The sequence below is a fragment of the Taudactylus pleione genome, unplaced genomic scaffold, assembly GCF_031769625.1.
Source record: "Taudactylus pleione unplaced genomic scaffold, aTauple2 ptg000068l, whole genome shotgun sequence".
Taxonomy (NCBI): domain Eukaryota; kingdom Metazoa; phylum Chordata; class Amphibia; order Anura; family Myobatrachidae; genus Taudactylus; species Taudactylus pleione.
The window spans coordinates 3,369,316-3,388,568 of record NW_028284470.1 but is presented as its reverse complement, the minus strand read 5'-3'; the positions used below and the strand labels follow the sequence as shown (position 1 = coordinate 3,388,568).

At 45.8% G+C, this 19,253-nt stretch overlaps 1 protein-coding gene across 1 annotated transcript; it reads right to left on the bottom strand.

The window, feature by feature from the left end:
- Nucleotides 1-1,148: 1,148 nt before the first annotated feature.
- DNAJC21 (DnaJ heat shock protein family (Hsp40) member C21) lies at nt 1,149-19,167 on the bottom strand. The gene is made up of 14 exons (XM_088466966.1): nt 18,984-19,167; nt 14,576-14,669; nt 13,450-13,573; nt 13,086-13,208; nt 12,254-12,558; nt 11,754-11,893; nt 10,810-10,888; nt 9,154-9,330; nt 8,463-8,505; nt 7,153-7,280; nt 6,972-7,032; nt 5,807-5,973; nt 5,597-5,678; nt 1,149-3,765 (listed from the first exon to the last, which is right to left on the bottom strand). Exons 1-14 carry the CDS (start codon nt 19,090-19,092, stop codon nt 3,601-3,603), a joined length of 1,797 nt encoding a protein of 598 aa, XP_088323092.1. The 5' UTR covers nt 19,093-19,167; the 3' UTR covers nt 1,149-3,600.
- Between the last annotated feature and the right edge of the window lie 86 nt (nt 19,168-19,253).

The following is a 19,253-nucleotide window of genomic DNA, read 5'->3' as shown; positions in this document are numbered from 1 at the left end:
CAGGGAGAGCGCCTTGTCCCTTATGCTGACTTCAACCATCGGATCCCCTGGCCCTACAAAATGCCCTGCGCCAGTAGTATTTATGCCCTGGTGGTCTAGTGGAATCCCGGATGAACCGGTGTCCTAATAAGCTCTTCCGGTCTGCCTCTCAAGACCGGAGGTAAGACTGCACCATACACATGGATCCACCTTACCTGTCCCCTTGTTCCCAGCTGCAGTGTGGAGTCCAGGGAGCCTCTGCTAGCTAGGCTCCCCACAGAGCCCCTCAGAGTACCTAGCCGAGGGCTGGTGTCACGCACTGCGGAGGGGTGATGGAGCAGCAGTGCAGACGTCCCAAGGACTGTCTCATGCTGCTGCTCATAATAGATAAATGAAAACGGTGATCCAGCTCCTGCCGGACACCAACTAAACTGAGTTGCCCACAGGCTGTGGGCGGAGTATAGGGGGAAGGACCGGAGCATCCTGGGATTGAAAAGCTTTGCTGTTGGTCTCCGGTCCTCCAAGTCCCACCTACACCCCATTGCCTCCCACGTGGAGCCCTATGGACCCTGAAGAAGAAATTATTTTAGAACCGTATAGGGGTAATTCTATCCTCAGCGGTGTGTGGCCGCGATGCATAGGTGCGCACATCACAGAAAATTAGGTTCCCCATCATCATCATATAATTGCCTGCGCACCTCTATGTATGGGCTAGTGGGAAAGGGTGCAGTGTTTGCAGTCACGAGGTGCTGGCGTTTCGCAACCACCAAACCCATACGGGCCTTTTGTCAGACCACATCATAAATATTCAGTATAGTTTCACTACCTGACTACAAGGAGGATACAAATTATTAGCGAGATTCTTCCTTACAAGATTTGTATTACATTTTACAAATGACATAATCCCTGCACCTACTAGCACTACATGGGAAGTGGTGTCCTTTCTTGTTATACTGAAATCCACCATGGCTGGTTCTAGTTTGTCACCTTATGTTACATAATACATTGCTCAGTGCACGGTGCTGTCAAAACAGACTCAGCCCAGGCAGCCAGGGGCCATAAAATCAGCCCGATTGACACTGAAACATGACTGTTACTGCCACCAGCAGTACCACAGGTGGCATATCTACCTTATATAATAGTTAAACCTAATAAATGACCAAAAGAACTTCTGGTATTAAAATAATTTATTTCCAGGATTAGAAGTGAGCAAGACGCCGCAAATTGTCCTACGATGGGGACTCAGATATTGCTGCAGAGCACAGATACTGCACAAATCCCACTATGTACACACACAACAACACAGGAAGGATAAAGTGTAAGAGAAAATCCCTTTCCCCCGTTCAGAGGTCCAGCACTGTAATCCTGCTCAGTAGCTTCTAGGAAGAGTTACACTTTAATCCTATGGTCAAGGTGAACACTTTATGAACTGTGCAGATCTTTCATGACCGGTCCTAATTACCCTTTGAAACATTAAATAATAAATTACATTTAAAACAGTAAAATAAAAGCAGAAAGTAGGATATGGATTTAGCTGAATGAGATTTGGTTTACAAGGGAAAAAATCCCAATTGGTTTACACCAGGGTCATATATAAATCAATATAATGAGTAACCCTTGTATGCACACAATTTACTGTACTACATTCCACAGCCAGGACCTTTCCTGCTTATTACTGATTTATGACCGCTATGTACAATGCACAGTTCTCAGCTCCCCTTCCCCAGCCCTTTCCTGGTGGCTTGCTCAGATCAACCAGAGCCACTTCCAACAGAAAAAAAAGGTGTCACACTGACAACTGCAAACTGATGTCAAGCAGAGCGATCTGTTCCCTTTAAAGCCCAACGTACATTGGATAAAAAAAAAAACGTTACCTAGAACACTTGTTATTATATAGGCCAGGGGTAGGCAATGTGTGGCACTCCAGCTGCTGTGTAACACACCGAATGTAATGTGTAGTTCCCCAGCAGCTGGAGCGCCACCCATTGCCTACTCAGATATAAAACCTTTGATCTATATGTAAACGTGACTGAGACACGAAGTGGACACCACTAACTGCACTGTACACAAACCTGTGTTCCCCAGTGAGTATGAGTCCTAAGACATCACAGTGCATTGGCTCTGCAGAGGGAGAACTTTACCTTGTGCTGCACAATAAAAGACCTAACACGGTAGGGCAGTGGTTCTCAAACTCGGTCCTCAGGACCCCACACAGGTCACATTTTCCAGGTTGCCTAACAGGTGCACAGGTGTATTCATTACCGACTGACGCATTTTAAAGGATCCACAGGTGGAGCTAATTACTTCACTTGTCATTCTGTGATGAGACCTGGAAAACATGCACTGTTTGAGATCCTGAGGACAGAGTTTGAGAACCTGTGGACTATCTAATACAAACAATGGTTCAATGAAACTTACCCTGATGAAAGTTTCAGGCACATTTCTACTAGGTTTTAAAATAAGAATAGATTTAAAGGGTCATTCCATTAAATCAATGGTTATTTATCCTGCCCTCCTGTCAAAATTACCCGCTCCCTCTACCTCCACTGGGAAGGGCTTCAAGGTATCACTAGCTAGGGTAACGCTTATCTTCAGGTGGGCAAAACGCTGCCCTGCTGGTTTATAAAACAAAATGGGACATCATGGAGTGGAAGCCCCACTGAAGGGCTTTTCTGATGGACAGATCAAACTGTGTGCAGACACTTACATCATTAGATGGTGCAAGCGATTGTTCCTTATCAGCCGTTTTAAGCACACAACGAAAAAAAACTCCACGTGGCTTCTTTCAAGTACATCGGAAACGCGTTTCCCTGTGATCCCAGCCCTGTAATATGTTTCTAGACTTGATAAACTGCATACTGCCCTAGCTGTGTCATTGCCAGCACTGTCTGCCAATTAGATGAATAGCTGTAGTGTATTCCTAATTAATTACATTTCCTCTCTGCCCTGTCTAAGTGGAGCCGGTATTTGCATTCAGTATAGGATGAGTTACATACGTACATATCTGCATAGTGATCACCATGCACCTCAGTGCGTAGACCAACATGACAGATTCTATTCCCATCTATAGTACCTTAAGCCCGTATTTCCCATTGACTATTTACTAAAACCAAAAGGTCACCATAAACCCTGATCATTATTGTATGTAACCCTGAACTGTCATTGTTAGCGGCAGCAAAATTAAATTGTTTGCAATTCAGAAACCTGAAGATGATGCATCTTAAAAATGTAAAAATGGGCAATGCCTAAAAAACATTTCCCGTTATTTGCACATGGGAATCCTACTTGAATTTCGATTGTGTGCGTTTTGGTATTTAGATGCCAGCAATACAGACACATCCCTTTTCCTCAAGGCACATGTGACATCAGGCAGGACTGACACTATACAGACACATTAATAAGGGACTGGTGGAATATAATCAGAGTAATGCAGACCGGCTTCATCCGCCATCATAGCGATTTCCTTAAAAAGATCTCTGCAATCATCCCCCACGTGTGCAGTAGCTAAAATGCTGGTAGATTCTTCTGCGACGAGTCTGTAGGAACATTACTGTCCCTCGGACAGTTCCTGTAACACAGCCATGAGGATTGAAGCAAATCAGCGAACTCAGTTCCAATAGTTCATTTATTTTTTCGTTTGTCTTTTTTGGATCTGGAGGACGTGGTGCTTGTGGTGGGATTGCCTACAGCTAGCGCGTGTCCTGTGGTCTTCAAGTGACTAAACAGTTTATTACGTGTAGGAAACACAGACGAGCAGGTGTTGCAGCATAGAGGGGCGTCAGCCTTCTAGAAAAGAAAACAAATTGGACAGGTTGAGTTTGTTGTACACAGAGGTGCGTTTAGAAACACAATCAGCCTGCATCAGATACAGCAGACTAAAGCTGGGTACACACGTAAAGATGATGTTCTGTCCAACCATCCAACTAGTTGATTGGTTGGAATGAAAATCTGGTAACGTATGGGAGTAACTGATGATATAGGATCGGACACTGAACTAGGAGAGATCTGTCCTATCCATAGACCATCAGTATATTATATGTTTACACCACAGGGCAGTAGGAGGGTGCAGCCGGAGGACTGATAACTACATAAATTGTACCCCATGTGCTGTCTATCCTTACCCCCTCCCTATCCTCCGTACTGCCCCAGCTGCAATGCTAATCCACTCCCTAATCCAAGTACTGCCCCCAGTATTGCCTGCCCCTAACCCCCTCCTTGCCCTCTAGTACTGCCCTAGTTATATACCCTTACCCCACCATAACCCCAGTATTGCCTGCCCTTAACCTCTTCCTTACCCCCAGTACTGCCCTAGCTGCTAACAACTTTCCCCCCTCTACCTCCCATACTGCCCAAGCTGCTATCTACACTTGCCCCCTCTCTACCCCCAGTGCTTCCCCAGGTGCTATCCTGACCCAGTACTTACCCTAACCCCCAGCTTGCCCCCCCAGTACTGCCCTAGCTGCTATCTACCCTTGCCCCCTCCCTACACTGCCTGTCCCTAACCTCCTTGCCTGCAGTACTACGCCAGCTATTTACCCTTGCCCCCTCCCTACCCCAAGTACTGCTGCCCCTAACCCGCACCGTGCCCTCCAAGTACTACGCCAGCTGATATCTACCATTGCCCCCTCCATACCCCCCTAAGGCCCCTCCTTGCCCCCCAGCACTGTCACAACAACTGTCTGCAGTTAGCCCTCCCTGCCCTTACTCCCCTCTTGCTGCAGCTCTATCCCAACTTCTCCCTGCCTTTTAGCCCAACCTCCTGTACCCCAACTGCTACATACCCCCCAGCACTGTCCCAACTGCTGCCTGCCCTCAACCCCCATAATATGTGACGGGACCCAGAAAAAGTGGTGTAGGACCCCAATTTTTTAAAGTGAGGGGTCCCCGGGACCCACAATTTTTTTTTGCTCAACGCGATCACTGACAATAATATAGTAAAACAGGAGGGAACCTGGACCTTATTAATCATCAACAACCAATGGATGTCACTATGGGTTCCTAATAGCAACCTCAGCTTAATTGGGAAGACATAGTGCTCATGTAACGTGCTCTGAGTATGGGTCTAAGTCAGACATGCACGCAATGGCGATATGCACAGTTATAGCCTATATCGTAAGTACTGTGCATGTGTACCAGACACACTGGGCATGCATCACAATTATTACTGCAGGAGGAGACAGAATGAACTAGGATGCAAGTGTTGTGGATTTCAGTGTGTGTTCCTTGGAGGTAAAGGGGGGGGGGGTTAGCCAGACTAGACGCATTCACTGATAGCAGTAGCGCTGACTCAGGACACCATTGCCAAAACGGAGAGCCGGTACAAGTTTCGTTGGTGCATATTTATGAATTTCCACAGGCGTCAGGCGGGTCTCACTTTTAAAAATAAAAGAAAAAAAAATCGGATGTGGCAGCGTCTAGTGCCGCATCTGCGCACACATCAGAACCAGGATATAGGGGTCCGTATACCAAACAAAATGACTCCCAGGGACACTACTTGAACCAAAGGCTGAGAGATCTCCCTGAATTACCAGGAAAACAGCACCTGCAAAGTTTATAGGACATAGACCTAGAAAGGACAGGAAGCCATTAATATACCTGAACAAGGTTTGTAAACTACCTGTTCTGGGAGCTCCTCTGCTGATGCCATCTTGGTGGCTTTTTTCATGTCTTTTGCTTTCTTTCCTTTGGGTTTTGTTGTCCTATGAGGAATAAGAAAGTCAGCTGGTTAGATGGGACTCTGGGAAATATGACAGAAATCACTATATTAAAATGATATGGGCTAGTGCTAAGGAAGATTTGAAAGAATTGATCAATGGGAGCAACTTACGTCTTTCCCTCGTTTGATGGCGATTGGGAGGCAGCCGCGCTGTCTGTATCCTGGACGCTGTGCAATGGCTGCTCTGAGACACGGTTTGGGGATGTATCATTCTCTGTGGGTTGTCCTTCAGGACTCGCCTCCACTTCATTCTCCATCACAAGACTCTCATCAAACGTCTGTCCACAAGAACAATATATAAACAATATCATAATACCATAAAAGTGCCCCTACAGTGAGGGGAGGGGTGGGGCAGGGTTGGGCTGGCCCACAGGGGTACAGGGGAATTCCCCGGTGGGCCCCAGTGTCTGGGGGACCCACCCTCTCCACTAGATGTCAGGTTCAAGACTGCACTCAAATTATACATTGTTACTCTATTGGAGGGTCAGTTACATGGTGGAGCAGGACCATGGATAAACATGGGCGCTTGATGCACTTCTAAAAAAACTACACCAAGATTTGCCTAATGGTTAGCTAAGCAGCTGTAGTAGCTGGCCACACCCCCTCTGGTGGCTGGCCACACCCCTTAAGCACAGGCCTCTAGCACTGCATACCACCGGGGGGCCCTTTATGCCCCAGTCAGACATTGGGTGGGGGGAGGTAATCGAGCACAGTGGAGGCTAAAATTGGGGGCATGACACTAGATTATGGTTTGCTGAAAAGCTCATCCTTTGTGGCATTTGTACGACAGTCATGCTAAACGCACCTGTAGGTGATTTGGTGTGGGGACGTTTCTTTTTCTTTCAGTTATTAACTTTTTATCCTTCATCAGGGCCAATGGGGGGGACCTGACCCAGGTGCCCCTATACCCCAACAATGAAAGATCAGATGTAGAATGCCTGCTAGCATTAGACCACTATTATAGGGATGTTCCTTTACTTTTTGGTATAAGAGAATTTCCCCTCTTTATGATCAATTTGATGCCTGCCTCTACTTCTGCGTTGCAGAGACATTCTGCTCATGTTTAGTTCTCATTTTTACTGATCGTGTGCCCACAGACCAAATCCAACTGTTCCAGGCATGTTCCTTGGGAGGCCTTCAGTAACAGGGGTGTGGATGGGGGAGTGTCACCCACCCACCCAGGGTACAGGGCCCAGCACAACCTTTACATATTGTTTGCATAGATAATATAGGAGTGGGGGTGAGGGGTTAATATACCTCAACACTACTTTATTACCTGTTCTGGTGCTGCTGTCATCTCCAATTCTTGTCCTTCCTTTACCTTCAGTTTTGCTGTTCTACAAGGAAAAATAACAGTAAACACTATGAATAGAATGGTACAGGGCACAATCCCCCAAATGATATGAGCAACAGTGGTAAAGAAGATTTGAAAGTATTGAACAGTTGGAGCGACTTACGTTTTTCCCTCCCCAGCTGTGGTTTCCGACGTAGTTGCGCCATTTGAGGCTGCGTCATTCTCCGAGGGTTGTGTACATGGACTTGTCTCTACATCATGGTTCTGTGCCACAAAGCTCTCATCAGATGTCTGCACACAAGACGTATTAGAGAATAAAACAATTTATAATATGACTCATATGTTCCGATTGTTTCCACATATTTCTATCGTGGAGATAGAACGTGGCAGGGTTGTGGCATTGAAGTTTATGTGGTCAGTGCTAGGGCACGGTAGTGTGTCAGTGCTAGGGCACGGTAGTGTGTCAGTGCTAGGGCACGGTAGTGTGTCAGTGCTAGGGCACGGTAGTGTGTCAGTGCTAGGGAACGGTAGTGTGTCTTGTAAGCTGTGTTTTATGCACATAAAAGACTGTGAATGTAGGGGAAATCGTGTTAGCATTACTCTGTACTGGTTACTCTTTGGCTATTTGAAATATGAAGAAATGAGAACACATTGATCTGAGCATGGTCAAAGGATCCCATTAATACATGAAACCTACAAATCCTGACAGTGAAACTAACTTCCAGGATGCGTTGTAACTTCCTATGGGGGAAATTCAATTGCGCGTGACGTGCTGCACGCGGTCACCATGCTGCCCAGTTACCGTCCGGTTACGGTAGTGCTGAAAACGCAAGTTCTCCCCCCCCCGCACCTTTACAGAGCTGCAAAGGAAAATTTGCGATGTGCCATTCTGGTAACAGCATATTGAAATTGAATCCCCCCTTATGAGCCTTAATAAAGGTATAAACGGAAAGCCACCAGTATTTATAATGGAAAAATGTAAAAATCAATGCTTATGCCGACATTAGGGGTCATTTCAGACCAATGTTTCCCTATTTTCTGCGCTGTAACTGCAATAAAGAACCTTACAGTGGTGTTCTATAGAATAGAGAACTTGCCATTGACCTAGAACAACCATATTGAAATCTGGCACGAGCAAATCATATTAGATGCCAAACCTCAATCACGTGACCCGTACACAGTCACATGACGGTATGTAATAATAGAAAATGGTAACACGTGATTATGTGACAGTCACCTTGCGGGATTTAGAATTACCGGGCACGGAGAAGAGTCATGTTGATGCAAAACATTCCCACATTATGACAACCATTGGCATTTATTGGATTACTGAAAGCCCAGAAGTATAACACACTACTACATTATTGTACAAAACGTCTTCCAAATATTTTGTTGGTAACGGCTGTAAATCTATACTGCTAAGTACTATTGCACATACCGATATTATAGCAATGTTTGCCTCTCAATACATACCTTAGCGGATTTCTGTTTTTTCTTTCTTTGCTTTTTACTAAGTCTGGATAAAGAAAACAGAGCACTTTCATATATAAAATAATAGCTATTTTCAGATAAACTCTACACAGGACGTAAAATAATAAAAACGAAGAACTACTAACTATTCCTGGCTTAAATGAAATGTATTTTAGGTTGTATTATTGTAAAAACATTTACTTAGACTAAATACTATTTTCCTGCATGTTTGTATCTACTTGGATGAGTTACTGCCATGTTACTTAAATTATACATAAAGTCCAATAGAACAGCGCCTCTAGTAGTCAGTTACCATGAAGCGCGGGCATAGAATATTTTGTTGTAACAGCAGTTTCTTTTAGGTTTTGACAGACGTCAGGGCAGATCGATAACTTGGCAAGAAACGTAGCCCAGCGGCAAAACCCGGAGAGAATTGTGCGATTAAAGTATCTGGCAGCGAAAGGCTACAGAACAACTTGTAGTGTTCATTCTAGCACCCTGCACCTGTCACAACCTGTGCAGTTCCTCTGTCCTGCCTGGGGTGTTGTTCTCTGATCTGGTGCTTCTAGCACACTCTGGTCTGTATCCGAGAAGTTTGTTACATCAGCTGAGTGTGCTATGGGTTGTGACATGTCACGGGTTGTGACATGTGCAGGGTGCTAGAATGAACACTACAACTTAGGTCTTTAGTTACTTTGGTTTTAGGGTCTCCTCGGGTTCCTCCTCCTCCGACAAAACGTCCTCTTCTCCCGCCAGGACGCCATTCTCCTCTGCTACAGAAGCATTGGACTCTTCTTCTTCCGCCTCCAGCTGCTGGCGCAGGAGAGCCACCATTTCCCGGTGCTTCTTGGACTTCTCGTGGTTCTTCATCCTGGTTCATGAAAGTAAAACAGTCCTTAGCAATTAGACCAAACCCATATAACCTAGAATGACCGTACCGGAGCACAAGCACCATATACTATGATCAAATCATTATTTCCTATTACAAATCTGTGAATACGATGCCAGAAGAATAAAAACAAAAACTAATCTATGGAAGAAACTAGAACAGTCATTAGCTTGAGCTTCGATGTCACGCTCTAACACGTGGACCATATGCAGAAGCCTGTGCTGCCCTAACAACTTGCATTGAACGGTGTATTTCCATGATCTAATCTTATACAAATTACTACAGAAGAACACACTAAGGGCAATATTCAATTTGGCTGCGAAAAGCCGTTATGACCGATGACGTAATTTTCGCCTATTTTAATTATCCCCGTATTCAATTACAAAGACTTTTTGCCGGTGCAAAAAGTCTTCGTAAAAACGGGGATAACTTTTCACCATGTTTTACATGGCGAAAAAAAGTGCAGAATTGGGGATTAGGGGTATAAAAAAAAAAATAGCCTGTACCCCTGGGAATGTCACCTAAAAAAGATCTGTCAAAAAAAAAAAAATTAAAAAGAAGAAAAAAAAAATCGGGACACCCCCTGAAAATTGAGTTTAATTTTGGGGTGAAAAAAAAGAAAAAAAAAATGGGGGACGAACTTCTAATGTAGCGAAATTAATTCCAGAGGGGTTCACAAGTGTGCGGCAGGTGTTTTACAGAATGCAGGTAGTAGCAGCAGGTGCATTATTGAAGAATTTTGAAAAATAACTTTAGGGACTTAAAAATATGCTTGCACCCATTTTCATGTACCCCAAATTTGATGGAAATAGTTTAAAAAATAAAATAAAAATCTAAGTGCTATTTTTCACCCCTTCTTCAATGCACCTGCCGTGGCTATTACAAACCCAGACTTCCTTCAGCAGGCAAAAATTGGGGTACCCATAGTGATCCCCCATGTCTAGACATCTTTAGGGGAGTCCCAGGAACAATTCCCGAAAATTCCCTTTTTTTGCGATACTTTCCTTTCCGCCGGCTCCCGTTTTCGCTGATTCCTAATTGAATACGGGGATAAAGCGGGCTCGTGCCCGATACTTTATCTTTTCGCTCCAAATTGAATACCGCCCCAAAATCTATCGGGTTCTTACGGATCTCATGTATATTACATATATATTTCTTACAGCGACAAGTTAATGAATTGGCAACGCTGACTTATACCTAAATCCATTTTATGCAATTTTGACAAAGAAAAAATAAAATAAAAAAATCTTCCCTCTCAAAGCCCATTAAAACTTGCACAGACTACAAACATACATCTTCTGTTTTATACAGCTAGAGAACCCGGATGTGATCACAGGAGCAATAGGTTAGGTGTTATATACTCCACACATTTCAGCACCAGACAACGCTGTCTGTGTATGGGCTCTCCCGGTATACACACTCCCAGTGTATCCCCCATTCCCCATGTATGAACACACTTACGCTTTGTCAGTCTTCATCATTTTGTCACAGGCAGGGCAATACAGGTCATCATACAATTCCTCTTCATCACTGGCTCTGCCTGTTGTATTCAGAGAACGGCAATACATTATATAGTACACTGAGCGGTCACATGCTGAGCATCTGATACATCGGGGGACGTGTTCATCGCCGTAAAGTCAGTACAATAAAAAGGGGCCCATAACAACTTGGCCGGGTGTGAATGATCGGTGACATGATACTATACTCCGTTCCCTGCCTTTAATACAGGAAATAGTGCAGCTTATATACAGGCCAAGGGATCAACGTAATAGGTTGCGACTGGCAGACATTGGAGAAATCCCAGCAAGTCTGCCCAATGCTTTAAAGTGGCAATCTTTTAAAAGGGCAAAGCGGACCTGGTTTTGCATTTTAAATGATTGCCCCTTTAAACCATCAGACGGCCTCAAGGGGATCTCGCCGATGCCTGCAATTCACAGCCTATTAGATTTACCTTCAAGAGGTTTTCCACCATTATACAACATTCATTTACTGGTCTGTACATCCTGCAACTTTTACAAATCACGTGAGTTTATCTTTCTGGCTTCCTGCTGTTATGGTCACTACGGTATATCTGTCTTTCCCTTGCACACGAAACAGCTGAAGCTTTGCTCATTGCATTGGATGCAATCCCCTTGCACACGACACGGCTAAAGCTTTGCTCACTGCATTGGATGCAACTTTTCCACCAGAGCAGCCGTGACAAAAATAACCACATACATCTAGAGGATATAAAGGCCATGACGACACACAATGAAGGCAAAAGGTTGCATGATGCCATGTACACACTAACTAGTTATTTGAAGGTGAAACCCCATATAATGATATGATGAAAGAAAATGAAAGTCAAGGTGGGTGCAGGCTTCCCCCTCCCCAGCAAGGGACCTGTAATTGTAATTAGCCATTACCATTCTGCTGGTCCTCGGTCTCTTCTTCATCCTCTGACCCGTCCCCAAACTGCTTGTCATACTGCGCCTCCATCTGCTGCAGCTCTTTCTCCAGCTCGGACATGGCCATCCAGCTCTGCTCCTGGTACTGATCCGCCAGCCTGCAGCAATCACACATTATAGCCACCGCCATAAGCCAGGACTCCGACACCACTAAGGAAATACCCACTACATACATGATCTATGGGGGGGGAGCGAAGAACAACTGGGGACCACCCACTCAGGCTGCAGACATGTGACTTGGGTCCCACGCAGCACAGGACCAAGTTAATTATATTATACAGCAAATAGGAAATTACATAATGTTAATGAAAGCAATCTTACTTCTGGTTATACAGGTATCATTATGAGTAAGCACTGCATAGTAAGTTCCACTTGTTACTATAATTATATGGAGCCTCATTCAGTTATAATTATCTGCTATTTATATAAAGGCATCCTCATTGCATGACGAGACTTACTTGGCATTCTGTAACTTTTGCTGTCTACGCAGCTCTTCCACCTTTTTGGCTTTCTCCGCGTTTTGCTCTTCTACCAGTTTCCGGTGGGCCTGCACTCGCTTGTCCCTTTTCCTGACGAACGCCACCAGCTCTCGGACCAGTTCGTTCCGCTCCTTGCGCGCCTTGTCTCGCGTTCTCTTATTCTCCTTCTCCATGGCCCGTTTCTCCCAGCGATTGGCGGCTTGCCGGGTGTCGTACTCTTCTTTCCAAGCGAAGTTCTTCATTGTACAGAAACTCTGCCAATAGGCATAGAACGGGTGCACCACCTGCAGGAAGACGGAAGAGCCAAGGTCTCACCTCTCTAACATTACACACACGGGCAAGCCACAAATAACCAGATTTAGAGACCTTGGAATGGTCAGCCTGCTGATTCTTAGATTTACTATTACTGAATGAGGTTTTCAATCAGCCCTATATGAGAAATGCTTTTTAACAAAAGTATTGTGGTTACACGTAACCTGAAGGTACATCAGAAAATGGTCTGCAGAGTACGGTGCAGGAGAACTTGACTGGCCTGCTCATAGACCTGACCTCAGCAGTGATGAACACCTTTGGGATTTAATGAAAAAAGGACTGTGAGCCTGGCCTAAAGCCGAACACCAGTGTCCGATCTCACTAATGCTCTTGTGGCTGACGTGATACAAACCCCTGCAGCAATGTGATAGGGGCAAGCCTTCCCAGGAGAGTGGAAGCAGTTATAGCTGCCACGGGGCCCCATATTACTGCCCATGGGTTTGGAATGAGATGTAGTGTATGAGTCTGGTAAGGCCCATATATAAAATGAACACTGTACCGTATCGTAGTCGCTCTGGGAGTTCCCGAACGTCGGGTATTCCTCTTCCTCGTTGCTAATCTTGCTTTCCATTTCTTCTTTCACAATCAGATCAAAGACATGCCGGTAAACCGCATAGAAACCCTGTAACACATTAGCCAATGATCAGCTGGAAAAGTGCAAGTGCTCCATGGACTATGAGAGATTATATAGCAAATAGTTACATGTTCAAAACAGACCCTATTTTACCTCTAAAACTACAAGTTCTAAAAGAACACACGAGTGACACATTAAACAAACGCTATGTACATTGTTGGTGCCGAAATGTAAATGAATATAAATAAATTCCATTTCGAGTTTACAGCAAGGCCCTGGCAGCAGTTACCTGGTCATCGTCCCCATACCCGGAGTAACAGGTGACCGTGAAATAGTGGACTAGGTCCAGGCTGTCGTCCTGGTACTCTCCATCTACACCTCCTTTTAGTAAGGCATCTCTGTGGTTATCATACCTGGGGAACAAAGCACAGCGGGTAAAGACTTTGTGAACCCCTAAAATATTTTATGCACAACACAAAGGTTATTTGTTCTGATAAAAAAAAAAAATGTAAATCCAGTGAGTGGAATTCCAGTCCTCTCCAAATAAAAAATAAATAAATGCCATAAACATATGTAACAACAAAATAAAGAACTTTGGCTGACTGCAGCCTGTCTATAGGTTATTTCATTTTATGCAGCATAACCCCATGACCTAATGAATCAGCAAAACAGGCCATCGGGTTTCTGATCGGGTACATTAATGACTCAGGTGGTCTACGGTGTACAGCTGCCCACCATTCATCGATGTTAGTGCAGAGGCTGGCCATCCTTAAAGTAAGGAGAACATCGCTCTGCTCTTTGTTAGTCTTCATTCTAGCACCATGCACCTGTCACGACTTGTGCAGTTCCTCTTTCCTGCCTGGGGCGTCACTCTCTGCTCTGGTGCTTCTAGCACAAAACTGGTCACCAGAGCAGAGAGTGACACCCCAGGCAGGAAAGAGGAACTGCACGGGTTGTGACAGGTGCAGGGTGCTAGAATGAACACTATTTGTGATGCAGGTATGTAAAGAAGATTGAGAAATTCCCCAAAAAGACTGGTGTTCATAAGCCTCAATTGGGGTCACAAATGCCATAGAGCCTGCTCTGCAGTCTGACAGCATCTGAGCCACGTGGCATAAAATATTATATACATAAATATGAAGCACACAGTAAGATCACTTACATCACACTAGAGCAGGGGTAGCCAGCCTCAGTCCTTGAGAGCTACCATCAGTTCACGTTTTCCAGACCATCTAGCTGGTGCACAGGTGTATTCATTACTCACTAATACATTTGAAAAGATCCACAGGTGGAGCCAATTATTTAACTTGTGATTCTGTGAGGAGACCTGGAAAACATGCACTGTTGGTAGCTCTCGAGGACGAGGGTTGGCTACCCCTGCACTACAGTATACATTGAGCTGATGGATCACTCACCAAGCTCTCTCTTGGGGATCACTGATGACATCATAGGCTGCCTGGATCAATTTAAACTGTTCGGCAGCTTCATCTGAATTATCCAAGTTTTTGTCTGTAAGATAAAGTGATCGCATTCAGGTAAGCAACATACACACATTAGCCGTGACGTTAATGAACAGCGCCACCATACGTCATAGATGGTATTGCAGGCTTATTTTTTTTTTCTTTTCATGTGTATCATAGGCTCTATCCGTGCTGGTGATTTCAGGTGCGCTAGAGGTCAACAAAAATAATGGTGGTTAGTCAACCGGCCTTTCCACCTTAAACATCCCCTGAATCCACTTAATTTTCATTAATAGTTCATTGGTGGTACTCATTTTTGATGCCCACCACTCAATCTAGTTAGCCTGGATAAGGCTCTTACATATAGACCGGACAGTCAGCCCTGCTCCGCTCTCTCCATAACAGCAGGGATCTGATGCAGCAGACCTAAAAGGTAAGGATTACAACAAACGTGTCTGACCGCCAATGCTACGGAGAGATCCCAGCAGCGCCCGGATGTGACTAGCAGAGGTACTGGCTGTATGCAAGTGCTGAGACCCTGCTAAGGAGAGTAACCTGTGCTCGTTTCAGGTGAGCAGTAGCACAAAAGTACCATTTTTTGAAAAGTGAGACTTAAGTAAATTATTTCAACTGAAAAACCCCAACGACTGCTGCTATATGTAGCCAGCGCCATCAGAGGATGACCAGAAAGCTCCATTACATAAATCATTATCATATGGGTCCAAGTGTGGCTCGTACCCATGCTCAGTACTTCCAACATCGGCCAAATGCCTACATAACGCCATTGCGTGCAATTAACGTGCACCGCTAAATCAGGCTCTTAGTGTGCTATACATGGACGACCAGCTGACTACTGGGACTTTAAATGCTGACAACTGCAGACTCAAGTATCATTCATCAACTTTAGTTCTGGATTTCGGGATGTCAGGTGGACAGTTTCCAGCTAATGTAATGTGGCGTTCAGCAGCTATTTTCGAGGTTTCTTCACTCCAAATAATACAATAGGAACATGTGTCTCTCCCGTCATAAAAGGGTGACTATGCCGTAGAAAAGATCACCATTTTATTTATTTATTTTCTTTTTTAAACACTCAAGCTATTTCACACTAATTTACAGTGTGACCATAGGTGGAGATATATCAAACCTCCCAAAGAGTAGCGTAAAAGGACAATTGGAGAAGTTGCCCATAGCAACCAATCAGCTTCTACCTATATTATATAATGTAGTGTTCATTCTAGCACCCTGCACCTGTCACAACCCCTGCAGTTCCTCTTCCCTGCCTGGGGTGTCACTCTCTGCTCTGGCCCACTCAGCTGATGCAACAAACTAGTGAGATACAGAGCAGAGTGTGCTAGAAGCACCAGAACAGAGCGACACCCCAGACAGGGAAGAGGAAATGCACGGTTTGTGACAGGTGCAGGGTGCTAGAATGCAGACTAGAATGTTCTTGATATATATTATTTAGAATCTGATTAGAACTTGCTTATAAAAATAAAAAAACTCTTTAGAAGGCTCGATATATTTAGCCCATAAAAACCCATTTACAGTACAGGACTATAACGTGTTTATGATATAATTCAACGGGTGTAATGCAATATAATGACATGGCCTTGTTACATGACCCGGGACATCTTCACGGTTATTCATGGAAATGACTGGGAACATTAAACATCTGGAAGGAATGGATGAATGAGTTACATTATAATCTACCTGAACCGGTCTATCCTGTTGCAATCATTTAGGACAGTAAAATTTGTGAGAACATTTAACACTCAAGATGTGATACAAAACATTTCTTCAAAGTCACACTGACACCTGCTGGGAAATGGGACCAATGAGCTCCTCCATCCCCAGCTGTTTTTCCCAGGGACCCTCTCACACCCCCAGACGAAAATCAAGGTTTGAATAGTAAGACCAATCACAAGCCGCAATGAGGAAACTGCATCATGTGACTGATACTTCACACTACAACACAGCTTTAAAGCGGCAAAAGGCACTGATTTACCAACTCTGTACTATTTCTGGTTAGAGGGAAAGCATGTTAGTAACATTTTATCTGCAGATCTACAATCTCAATCAGATGCTGTTTACCGAATTTAATAAAACAGTATTCCTGCTAGAAAACAGACAGGGCGCGTGGGATGACGGCAGGGAGTATCTGCACACACCGGAGGAGTTCCCAAAAAGGGGGGCGTGGACATTCAGGGAGGGAAGTGTCCTTATAACGCCCCCAATTCACCACACTTGGGGGCGCTGTGCATCCCCCAAGCTCTCCCCTCACGGTGAATAGATACCGTGCGCATGCGGGCGACGTCTACTCACCCGGCGGTGATCGGTCATCGCAACTCTTATCACACGCGGGACACTGCGACCCGTGGGTGGAGAAGGCTCAGGGCAGGATATTTTTGCGGGTCACTGCTATAAAAGGCAGGGTGCATTTTGCCCTTTTAAAATCAGGCAGGGTGCGTTAAAACAGTATAGTGGGAACACTATAAAAGGAAAGAAAAAATAAATAAAAAATTGGTGTTTTGTTTTGCATTTTAAAAAGTAAATTACAATAAACAAATGCAGCCTATATACACCAATTGCCTGGCCTGGTTTTCAACCCCTGATGGCAAAATAGAACATGTTGGAAATCCTAATCTGCCGATTCCGATAATTTTTGGTTTTGATCAGAATTTGCAAACCGTGATCCCCATACATTTTTATTTATAATATAATCAGCAAAACGCAGAATTGGTCCAATTGATTGGTGATGTACGCCCTTGAGTTTAAAGAAAACAACAGAAGATAAGAGCTAAAAGTAACATACAGAAAAGGGGATTTAATTATTCAGTTGGATAAATACTGGAAAATAAGGACATTTCCATGGACAAACCATGAAAAATGCCCATAAAAATTAGGGACAGTTGTCAACTATGGCATTTACTCGTCGAGTGTCAGTGGCTTGTAAAATGCAACATTTAGAGATGCTTGTGTATCAAACAATCACCATGAATGCTGTTTCACAGGGAAGCTATTAACGCCATGTTACTCCAATCAGATGCATGCAGAGCACGATACTGGATGGAAAACAGTGATTCCCACCAACACTGTGCACAGGTACTGTACATCTAAAAAATTACACATTATTGCTTATTTGGCTGCACACTGACACTCCGCAGGGGTAAGGCCAGGAGGGGGGATTGGAGGCTTTGGACCATGACATTCTACAGGGGTAAGGACAGGAAGGGGGAGGGGCTATGCACAGACAAACCCTGTAGGGACAAAGGGGGTTGGGGCTATGCACCCACACATTCCACAGGGGTAAGGGACAGGAGGAGGATGGGGGGGCTATGCACCCACACATTCCGCAGGGGTAAGGGACAGTAGGAGGATGGGGGCTATGCACCCACACATTCCGCAGGGGTAAGGGACAGGAGGAGGATGGGGGCTATGCACCCTGATGTTCCCCAGGTATAAGGACAGGAGGAGGATGGGGGGGCTATGCACCCTGACGTTCCCCAGGTATAAGGACAGGAGGAGGATGGGGGGGCTATGCACCCTGACGTTCCCCAGGTGTAAGGACAGGAGGTGGATGGGGGCGCTACGCGCCCTGACCTTCCCCAAGGGTAAGGGACAGGAGGAGGATGGGGGCTAGGCACCCCGACATTCCCCAGGTGTAAGGACAGGAGGAGGATGGGGGGGCTATGCACAGACATCCCACAGGAGTAGGGACAAAGGGGGTTGGGGCTATGCACCCACACATTCCGCAGGGGTAAGGGACAAGAGGAGGATGGGTGGGCTATGCACCCTGATGTTCCCCAGGTGTAAGGACAGGAGGAGGATGGGGGGGGCTATGCACCCTGACGTTCCCCAGGTGTAAGGACAGGAGGAGGATGGGGGGGGCTATGCACCCTGACATTCCCCAGGTGTAAGGACAGGAGGAGGATGGGGGGCTATGCACCCTGACATTCCCCAGGTGTAAGGACAGGAGGAGGATAGGGGGCTATGCACCCTGACATTCCCCAGGAATAAGGACAAGAGGATGGGGGCTATGCACCCTGACATTCCCCAGGAATAAGGACAGGAGGAGGATGGGGGCGCTATGCACCCTGACGTTGCCCAGGTGTAAGGACAGGGGGAGGATGGGGGGCTATGCATCCTGACATTCCCCAGGTGCAAGGACAGGAGGAGGATGGGGGGCTATGTACCCTGACGTTGCCCAGGGGGTAAGGACAGGAGGAGGATGGGGGGGCTATGCACCGTGACATTCCCCAGGGGTAAGGACAGGAGGATGGGGGGGGGGGGTTATGCACCCTGACATTCCCCAGGTGTAAGGACAGGAGGGGGTGAGTATCCCCCGACAGTGGCAGCCCCTCACCCGGGTGCCAGCGCAGGGCCAGCTTCCTGTAGGCTTTCTTCAGGTCATCCTCCGTGCAGTCCCGGCGCACCCCGAGCACCTCATAGTGACACCGCATCCCCCTTTCCATCGCTGCTGCGCCTCTCACACACCGGCCGGCAAACCCGCCTCCTCCCCCCGGCACACGTGCGCCTCCAACCCGGAACTGAACTGCCAGTCCCCGCCCCCCCTCTGACTCACTGCTACCAGGGCAACCGCCAGGACGCTGAGTCCTCCCCCCCCCTGCCGTGA